This window comes from Dipodomys ordii, unplaced genomic scaffold, assembly GCF_000151885.1.
Source record: "Dipodomys ordii isolate 6190 unplaced genomic scaffold, Dord_2.0 Scaffold216, whole genome shotgun sequence".
Lineage (NCBI taxonomy): Eukaryota > Metazoa > Chordata > Mammalia > Rodentia > Heteromyidae > Dipodomys > Dipodomys ordii.
In genome coordinates, this window is record NW_012267432.1 from 316932 (window position 1) to 328079 (window position 11148).

General features: G+C 41.2%; 1 protein-coding gene across 1 annotated transcript; it reads right to left on the bottom strand.

Moving 5' to 3' along the window:
• Nucleotides 1–8103: 8103 nt before the first annotated feature.
• Nucleotides 8104–9312, bottom strand: LOC106000350 (growth hormone-inducible transmembrane protein-like). Its single transcript, XM_013035604.1, is given in 2 exon segments — nt 8104–9025; nt 9027–9312. Coding segments are annotated over 2 exon segments (1038 nt in total). The 5' UTR covers nt 9189–9312; the 3' UTR covers nt 8104–8149.
• Nucleotides 9313–11148: the final 1836 nt, after the last annotated feature.

Here is an 11148-nt window from a genome sequence, read left to right on the forward strand (position 1 = left end):
AAGATTGACATTGTTCAAGCCCCAGTTTTATAGGAAGAATTCCCTCTTGGAGATGTGTGATAAGGGAAGATTTTATTGGAGTGAGAATTGCATATTTAGCTGTGAGCAATAGAAGACCAGCCAACATTGGACTTGAATATGGCAAAGACTACTGGTTTTCCTCCTTCAATTACAATCTTTTCCTGGCCATGACATAATTGCTTACCTATACAACCAAAGGAAGAAAGAACTTATTTTTTGAACTCATATTTTCAGAGTTAAGTCCATGGTCACTTGGCTCTGTGTTTCTGGACCCATAGAAAGAGGTAGGCTGTTGTGATGGTGGTGGTGTGTGGCACAGTCTATTCGTCTCTTGACAACCAGAAAGGAAAAAGAGGGTAAGTGATTGGGACTAAATATGCCCTTCCAAAGCCTACCCTGGGTAACCTACTTCTAGCAATATCCTATCTTCTAGTTTCTTCTACAGTTTCTACTACCTCACAAAATTTAATTTCATTTTATCTATATTTTTGTGAGTGTGGGGAAACATTTTCTGCATTACCTCCAAAACTTTGCCTGCTGTATTTTGGCCTTCACAGTTATTTCTAAAGTTTACCAAAATTCTGTTTTTATTTTATTTATTTTTTGTCAGTCATGAACTCTGGGCCTGGGCGCTGTCCCTCAGCGCTTCAGCTCAATGTGAGCACTCTGCCACTTGAGCCACAGCAGTTTTCTGATAGTTTATTGGAGATAAGAGTCTCACAGCCTCTCCTGCCCAGGCTGGCTTTGAACCGTGATCCTCAGATCTCAGCCTCCTGAGTAGTTAGCAAAAATTTATTTTTGGTATGAAGTAAGTCAAATGAAATATAGATATATATTTCTACCTACTTATGTAATTAACCCAGCAAGGCCTATTGAAAATACCACTTAATCCCGCTGCAAAATCTGCAGCCTTAGATCAGGTTACTTGCCTTCTGTTTTAGGTCTTGTTCTTGACTCTTGAGTTTTTCTTTTTCTGGTTCTGGCATTTAGTTTATTTGTTCATAACTGATGCTCTACTGCTAGAGCCATACCACCAGCCTAGCATTTTGCTAGTTAACCTAGCTGCTTCAAGAGATTTTGGGTCAGTAAACTTCCTCAAGGCTATAAATTGAGTGGGAGTTTGTAACACTCAACAGTTATGATTCAAATCAGGCTTACTCATATGAGTAAGAACTCTTGCTTATACAATTTAAATAACAATGTAGTAGATATCTATTTCTTATGTCGGAGGAGCATTATTGCCAGAGGGCCAACAATGAGATGTACAAATCTAACTGTTATTATTAAGTATCATCATTAGCTCCCAAACTGCATGGTCCTGTTACCCTTCTTGCATTATAGTTTTCCCCATATAAAGAAACTTCTGATCACTGGCTTGGGTTCAAGTTTTCATAATGAAGAGACCCTGCAACAGAGGGACTTGTGGAAGAATTCATTCTACTGTAGGTACATAGCCACTGGACATAGGCCGGGCACAGGCAAGAGCAGAGGGAACAGAATTCTGATTGAGTAACAGAGGCCACCAGGCAGGATTTGAACACATGTTTTCTGGGGAGGAGAGAAGAACGGGATAGCAGGGTGGAGCATTGGCCCAGGTGGGGATCTGTTTAGGGTGCTATGCAGGGAAGGCTGTTATGAATGGAGTCCATGCCCACCATGGGCTTTGCTGGCATTGCTCAGGATGTGGGTTTTTTGGTGGTTTTGGAGATAAAAGTCTCTGGGACTTTCCTGCCTGGGCTGTCTTTGAACTGTGATCCTCAAATCTCAGCCTCCTGAGTAGCTAGGATTATAGGCATGAACCACAGATGCCCAGCTCCCATTTTCTTTCATTCCTTCATTCTAGCTCTTCCATACATTGCTTAAACTCTAAAAACTTTCCTCAAATGCAATGAACTCATCAATCTATGGTGCTAATACAGGTGCTCCCAAACCCATTAGTATGACAATCCAATAGTTCTTTTCTTCTCCTTCCTTCCTTCCTTCCTTCCTTCCTTCCTTCCTTCCTTCCTTCCTTCCTTCCTCCCTCCCTCCCTCCCTCCCTTCTTTCCTTCCTTCCTTCCTTCCTCCCTCCCTCCCTTCCTTCTTTACTTCCTTCCTTTTCTTCTGAGAGACCAAAAATAAGTTTGACAGTAATGAAACAATAAGGAAAACATCTGACATCTGTTTACTGGAGGAGAGCCTGCTCCAAGACAATGTAACGTATCAGCACAGTTCAGGAGGTCAGACTGCCCTGACCGGTCTCTCCCAGCAACTCTGTCGGGAAAATATTTAGGACAAGACATAATTCAGCATTCCTGTGGTTAGCTCCACTTATCCAACTAATCACATAACCCTACACAACCAATGTTATAATGACCCCTCCCTCTGCTTCATGTTCCCTATAAAAATCCTGCTGGACAAGGGGTTGGGGTTCATATTTCGGACCTGCTGCATCAGGGAAGATTTGTGAGTCCAGCTTGAGCTGTAATAAATGACTCTCATGCATTTACATCGGTGACGGCTCCCTGGTGGTCTTTTGAGGGTCTATGACCTGGTACTACCCTTCCTTCCTTCCTTGCTGCTTTCTTGCTTTCATTCTTTCCTTTTTGGGGGGTTGAACTCAGGGCATGGGCACTGTCCCTGAGCCTCTTTGTGCTCAAGGCTAGCACTCTACCACTTGAGCCACAGCGCCACTTCTGGTTTTTGAGGGGAGATAAGAGATAAGAGTATTAGGAGAACTTTTTTGCCTGGGCTGGCAGATCTTAGCCTCCTAAGTCACTATGATTATAAATGTGAGCTACCAGTGCCTGGCTAATAGAGCTTCTAAATTGAGTGTTACCTAACAGACAGTTTTCTAAAATTCTCTTCTTTTCTTCCTTCTTTGCTAGACAAGACACTGATGTACTGACAACTAAATGCTTCTTCAGTTTTCTATGTTTAAGTCAGTTTGAGTTGTGTGAACCACAAAGTAGCCCCAATACAGAGAAAATAGTTATTCCTGTGTTATATGCATCCAACTATTGGCCTTGTCTTCAGGCCATTGAGCTGTATAGAATAGAAATTAGGAAGCCAAATAGAAAGCAATGGTTAGTTAGGTCCTTGGTCCTGTCCCTTAGCTTTTTTTGGTAAAGACTATTGCTCTACCATTTGGACCACCGCTCTTCTTTCAGCATTTTGGTGGTTAATTAGATATTAGCATCTTATAGACTTTCCTGTTTGGGCTGGGTTCAAACCAGGATCCTCAGATCTCAGTCTCCTGAAGAGTTAGGATGATAAGTACGAGGCACTAATGTCCAGCTATCTCTGAAGTTTTGTTTTCAGTATTCTCTCATTTCTTTCCTTTGGAATATCAATTCAACCCAGGGGTCAAAGTGAATATCCTTCACAGGACTCGAGCTGTATCCTCAACTCTTGATTCCTGAAGGGTTCAGATGTTTGATGGACATTTTTATGACGCACAGGGTCAAATAGAAAAAATTTTCTTCTGGTAATTTTCTTTTATTTTGGGTACTAGGTAAAAAAAAATCGAATGCAGCATTGTCTTTCTGTAATTATTGAGGTAGTCATGTTCCATTTTTATTGTTATCAGGGCCTACCATGTGGAGTTCTTTGAATTGTTAAATCTACCACAAATGGGTTAATCTTTACAAACAAAATTAGCCTATAACTTCATATTGTTGTGTTATTTGTTAGGTTTTACAAAATGTAGCAATGAACAAAGAAAGTATTGAGTAATCTATGTAGGACTGAATGCTGAAAACACAAAAAAATGTGTTCTCATGATTAAATTCAACTGGAAGGAAGGTATCTTCAGTCTTCACTTCAAGCTCTACCAGTCACAGATGTTAAGAATAGTCACCAACAATTAAGAAAAAACTATGCATTCCAAATGAATCAAACTAGAGAAAATAGAGGAGAAAGAAAAATAATCATATTTTCTATTGGAATAAAAAAGAAATGCATGGAGAATTCACATTTTCTACATCTCTTTTCTCTGTCTTTCCATCCAACCTTTTTCTTTTTGTACTACAGAGGATTGAACCCAGGATCTGTCCGGTGAATCCCAGGCAAAAACTCTACCACTGAGCTATAACCCCATCCCAGTCCTTTCTTTTTTGTGCTGATTCTAGGACTTGAATTCAGGCCCTGGATTCATACTTGCTTGCTTATGGATGGCATAATACCACCTGAGCCGTACTTCTAGCCTAGGTTTTGGCTAGTTCATTGGAGATGGAGTCTCAGACTTTCTGTCTGGCATGGCTTCAAGACATGATGCTCTGGACCTCAGTATTCTGAGTGCCAAAGAACCTGTTGGCTTCTAGATCCTGCTACAGGTCTTCACTAAGTTTTCCACACTGGCCTTGAACTTGAATTTTCTTAGTCTAAGCATGCCTCAAATTTCATATTCTGTTGTATCAGCCTTCCAGATACTTGGGATTACAAGCACATATCACCTTACTACCACTTCCCCTCTCCTCCTACACCTTTTTTTCCCCCTTACAATTGTTGCTTGATAGTGGACTGAGGTGTGAACTCTGGGCTTGAACCATATCCTGAATCCTTTTTTGTTCTTTAATTTTATTTACTTTTTTTATTTTTGAAAGAGTCTTAAACATTTTAGAGAACAGTATCCTTCTACTTGCTTATGGCTTCCTGATTAGCTGAGATTACAGACATAAAACTTTTACATACAGTTTATTGGACAACACCTGGTCTTGCTAACTTTTCCTTCTTTCCTTTTTGTGCCAATACTAGGGTTTAAACTCAGGACCTCCCACCATAGCTTGGCTTTTTTGCTCATGGCTGTGTCCTACCAGTCCTACCACTTGATCCACTGTGCTACTTGAACCATGGTCCACTTCCAACTTTTTGGTGGTTAACTGGAAATAAAAGTCAGAATCATACATACCAGCTAGCTTCAAACCATGATCTTAAGATCTCAGCCTCCTGAGTAACTAGAATTACAAGTGTAAGTTACCAGCACCAGAATGAAAAGTTTTCTCTACCGGCTTGTCCTTGAAGCTTCCTCCTTCCAATCACTTCTTCCCAAGTAGTTGAAATCACAGAAGCCCCATCATGCGTGTTGACACCCATTCTCTTTCTGCCCAAATGCCAATAGCAGTGAATGAGTTGCTGTGACTTTGGTGGAGAGGTGCTGTGTGCATTCTGAGCCAACTATTGAAACAAACTGTGGAGTGGATGTGAAGGGAAATGGAAGCTGTTGATTACTGTTGTCTAACTGCATGGAGGTGTACTGAAAGAGCAAAGTACACACTGAAATTCCAAAACAAACAAACAAACATAAAATACCTCATTAACATTGCATTGCATATTGCAATGATAGTGCCCTGCCTATATTGGGTTAAATAAAATTTATTACTCATTTCATCTGTTCATTTTGCTCTTCTTTCTCTTTGTTTTTTGTGCGGGTCCTAGGGCTTCAATTCAGGACTAGGTACTGTCCCTGAGCTTTGGTGCTCAAGGCTAGTGCTCTAGTACTTTGAGCCACAGTGCCATTTTCAGGTTTTTGTTAGTTAATTGGAAATAGAGTCTCTCAGATTTATCTGCTACAAACCATGATCCTCGGATCTCAGCCTCCTGAGTAGCTAGGATTACAGGTGTGACCCGTTAGTGTCCAGCTTCATTTTACTTTTTGAATGTGGATATTAGAAAACTTTCTGTCATAATCCAGAAGATTGTGGTTCAAAGCCCGTCTGGGCAGTAAAGTTCTCAAGACTGCATCTTCAATTAAGCAGCAAAATCCCAAGCTGGTGGTATATATCAAATAGCAGAGTGGCTTCCAAGCAAGCAAGTCAAGCAGCAAGTCCTCAGCTCTAAGACTACTACTCAATGGTAGAGTGAATGCATAGCATGTCTGGGGCCATGTATTTACTTCCTACTTTTCTCACATGTTCTTTGCCTATTTAAAAGACATGTAAAGGCTGGGAAGGTGGCGTTTGCCTTGCATGCCTGAGGCCCTGGGTTCGATTGCTCAGCACCACATAAGCAAAAAGAAGTCAGAAGTGGCGCTGTGGCCCAAGTGGTAGAGCGCTAGCCTTGAGCTGAAGAGCTGAGGGACAGCGCCCAGGCCCAGAGTTCAGGCCCCACAACCCCCCCCCCAAAAAAAAGACATGTAAATAAAATTATATATATAATTGATGTCTGGATATATAGATATATTACAGTGATATATGTATATAGATATATATCTGTATGTAAGTAGAGATATAGAGACAGATCTAGATATATCTCTCTATATACGTATAGATATTCTACTTGATGTTCTGTGGGCTTTCTTAATGTCTCATTACTGTCTGGCATTATTTTTTAGAAAATTGTTGGCCAGGAGCTAGGAAGTTAGCTCAGTGGTAGAGTGCTTGCCTTGCATTCATGAGGCCCTGGGCTCGACTCCTCAGCACCACATAAGCAGAAAAGGCTGGAAGTGGTGCTGTAGCTCAAGTGGTAGGGCGCTAGCCTTGAGCTGAAGAGCTGAGGGACAGCGCCCAGGTCCAGAGTTCAGGTCCCACAACCAACAGAAAGAAAGAAAGAAAGAAAATTGTTGGCCATTATCACTGCAAGTATTCTGTTCTTGATCCATTCTCTTTCTAGTATTCCAATTGTGTGTTTATCTTCTGAAAGTCTCTCTTTGAAGAGTCATTTTGTTGTCTGAATTTTCTTTTATCTGCATTTCAGTATGGGAAAATTTCACGGACATCTCTTAGATCTCAGGGAGTCACTCTTTGCTCAAAATGGAGATTGGGCGACAGTCCTGAAAGATGTGATCACTGTTTCTCTGAAAAATTATAAGTCCATCAAAGATAGGTTTCATTTCCGTTACAATGTCTTTTTTTCTTTCCTTTTTTTATTTTTACAGTACTTCTTTTGAACTTAAGGCTCATGTTTGATACCACTCTAGCCATGCTTTGATCTCTTTTTTTTTTCACCATCCAGCTGGCATCTTTATTATTTCAGAAATAGATATCCTGTGTACTTTGAAGTGGTTAAAATAGTTATTTCAGGATTATTGTAATAAAATGTTCCCCAAGAATAGCAATCATCTCAATAATCATACAGATCTCCTTTCATTCACTGAAGACTTCCCCAAATAACTATTATGTATCAAAAAACTTACAAATATCATGAGAAAGCTATGTAGGACAAAAAGGAAATTCTGCTAGGGGAACCAATGAACTACCTCGGATATCCCACATACACTTTTGATGCATACATATTTTAAAGAAAAAAATTTTTTTGCTATGTTTTTCAATGCTCAGTCTGAGAGAAAACGGAAAACACATACAACAGTTTCAGGAGTAAAACATTTTCACAATCTCTAGAGTAAGCTACAAATGGGCTTTTCTGACAAAGCCTTCAAAACTTTGAGATGATAAAATGAAAGTATGTATCTCAATTAGACATTCAGTAAATATGCACAAAATTCAGCAACTAGTGAATATCTTTCATGTATACCTGACATAAGCATCAAATATACTTGTGAGAGTAAGATACTTTGTTTTAGACATTTCAATGTAAAACATCTATACATACATAATTCTATCAGGGTCTCTCCATATGATTCACATTCTGGACTGTAACAACATATCAACACTGGAAAAAGAGTACTAAGGAAAACAACAGGAGAAGAAATCCTACATTTTTCTTTTAAAGGCTAATGAAAATACAGCAGGTGTTTGTTTTCAAATAGTCCAAATAATGTTGTTCACTAGGGCTCTTCATAATTACATATTGCTAAGTCCTACGACTGCCTTTCTCTGCTCTCTATATTAAATCCTTAAAGTCATTTATAACATCACAATATTTTCTATCTACAACATATGTAGGCTAACTCTTAATCTAATACACTTAATTCTCATAACACAAATCTTAGTTTTCATGTTTGTTAAAGAATGTTAGGATTATTTATATATAAGAGTTGAAAATATATCTTATCTGGAAGAGTACTACTCAATTTATTCTCTAGAAGAAAAAGCAGACCTGAAGGGTCACATTACTGGAACATTTCAAACATGTTGACAGGTTCTTATCTTCTAAACTTCAATGAAAGCTGCTTGTCCAAACTGTGCAATGAATATCTGCCCTATTCAACAGTAAGACATCTGATGTGCTGGAGGAGTCAGAAGCTGTCACTTCATTTCTTTCTGTTACCTCCAGTTGCTAGCATAGATGCAACGCGCATAAATATATTCAGTGTATCCATGTAGATTCCCAACATCGAATTGATTGGATCATATCTGTTCTGTCCATACAATGGTGTTCCCTCTGCATGTTTGACTACTTTCTGAGTGTCATATAGAAGGAACATACTGAAAAGAACTAATCCACCATACATTGCCACTGAGTACAGAGTGGCACCAGCCACAGTGTTCGGTGCTAGAAACATGGACCCCAGTGAAGCCACAAACACAAGACCCAGGCCCACTCCCAGTGGTGCACCCATGTTCAAAAACTTCTCACTGGGAGCACACATGGCCACAGTGGAGAGGCCTCCTACGATGCCGGCGGTGTACCATGCAGCTCTTATGAGAAGGGGTCCCCCCAGTATTGTCAGAGGAGCCACCACGGCACCCATCACACCAGAATGTAGCAACCAAGCAAGATGCTTCGGGCCCTTGTTCTGGTGATACGATATGGACTGTACTAGCATTCCAGCTCCAATCATAGCTACAAGGGTTGCACCAACTGTCACCCAAGAGCCTCTTAGCATGAAATTCATGAGAACAGGAGATTTGGCTATTGCCAAAGCAGACAAAGCTGTTACACCAATACTTCCTGCTAAGTACATATAGGTAGAATGTATTCTATCCTTCACATACTGAGGCCAGATTACAGCCTTTTCAATAGCTCCAATCTCATTAGACATTCCCAAGCCATAGTAACACAGTGTGCCAAGACCAACAGCAGCCCCTCCAGCAACGAACCACCTTCCCATCTGGTCAATTTTATATACTTTTTCCATTGATGGCTCGAATGCCGCTTCTTTGAGCTCTTGGGTGGTTTTCCCTCGGGCGCATCCCAATTCTTGTCTTGGTGGCATATTCCCTGCTGGGTGTTAAGAGCCATTGATTCTTTGTGATGGAATTCTTCACAACGGGGGAGGCCTTGGTGATAGCTGGGTGGAAAACCTTGGAAGGTAGTGTCCAGAGACACACAAGCCTTGCAGCCAGCATGATGATGAACCAGGTTTACTAAGCAGATCTGAAATGCTCAGTTCCCGGTGACCTCCACCACGCAGTTCCCCTTTCGGGCCTGCGAAAACGCGGACGCCGCACCTTCTCGGCCCTCCGCCCGGTCCTTACTCTTTGATCTCTTTTTAATTCAGTAATTTTTGAGAGAGGGTCTCAATATTTTTGCCCCAATATACCTGGAGCATGATTCTCCTAGAGGAGGTGAGCTCCATCTGAAGGGAGATGGAAGAGATGAACTCCATGAACCTAGCTGACTTCTTGCTAATGTGGGCTAGAGGAATCAAGTTGTGGTTAACAGAAAGAGGACTCAAGGTTAGGACAGCTGGAAAAAGATGACTACTGTGCTGAGGTGGTGAAGATGTATGTGAGCTCAGGGGAGCAGGAGGAAGTGATGGCCTGTAGATGAAGCAAGCTAGAGGAGACAGCTGCAGTGAGCTAGAGCTGGATGTGAGTTCAGGTGAAACCGAAGGTGATAGACTTGAGCTTAAAGTACAGCTGAGGAGACAGACTCCATGATAGGAGCTGGTGGAGCAATACTTGACCTCAGGTTACATGTCTGTTGAATCCACAGATAACAGATTTATGGGAAAATATTAGCAAACAAAATCAATGATAAAAACTCGGTCTCCACACACACAGAGAACGAATAGGCTAAGTTAATAAGAACATCTCAATAAACATTGCCAGTCTGAGTGATAAGAATTACCAACATGGATCTAAGTAGAGGGAACCAAAATGGGAACGTAATAACTTCCTTACGTGTGGCCAAAGCATATGCCCAACTCTACTGAGTGCAGATATTTCCATTGGATAGTTGTGAAATTTCCAGAGAAGTTGAAATTGTCCTGCCTAGCATTTGTCCTTGGTTCTCCAAGCATGAATCCAATGATGAAAAGGAGAATGGACAATTCATTATACCTTGCCAAATATTTTCCAAATATTTTTTTGGTTACATGATGAATTCTAAAGGAGATAGGAAGCTAGAACTTCTGGTTTGTTGGTTGGTTGGTATGGCATGGAGACCCAACCCAGGGTCTTTTTTGATTTAGGCAAGCATTCCACCACCAACCTACATTCCTACTAGATTTTTTTGCACACAGCATGGAAAATGAATCCATCAGCTTGCTTTCTTCATGGAACAGCATACTCTTTCTGTGGACCCAGTGATGGTATTGTTCTATGCTCAAGAAGGAAGGGGACTCTGATGGGGAATCTCCTGTTCCAGGTTCCTCCACTTCAGGTGAAGTCTCAAGATGACCCCTGTTATTCCTGGCACCTGTAGCTCATGCCTATAACCCTGGCTACTTGGGAGACAGTCAAAGTCCAAAGCTACCCAGGACAGAAAAGTCCAGGTGACTCTTATTCCCAATTAAGCAACAAAAATTTACCACTTTTTTGTGGAGCTGTAGCTCAATTGGTAGAGCATTAGCCTTGAGTAAAAAAGCTTAAGGATAGCACTGAGATCCTGAGTTCGAACCCCAGGACAGATACACTCATACAGAGAGAGAGAGAGAGAGAGACAGAGAGACAGAGACAGAGAGAGAGAGGAGAGAGAGACAGAGAGAGAGAGACAGACAGACAAACAAGGAGGGGTAAGGGGGAGGAGGGAAGGAAGGAAGGAATTAAGAAAGGAAGGAAAGTTATTTTTAGTTTCCAGGTACCCCTGTCCCTTTTTGTTGGTTGTGGGGCTTGAACTTAGGGCCTGGGTGCTATCCCTGAGTGTTTTTGCTCAAGGCTAGCGCTCTACCACTCTAAGCCACAGGACCACTTCTGGTTATCTGACAGTTAATTGGAGATAAGAGTCTCATGGACTTTCCTGCCCTGACTGGCTTTGCACCATGATCCTCACTCAAATCTTAGCCTCCTGAGTAGCTAGGATTACAGCCATGAGCCACCAGCACTTGGCCCCAAGTACCCCTTTCTATCTAACCAGGGTTCAAAT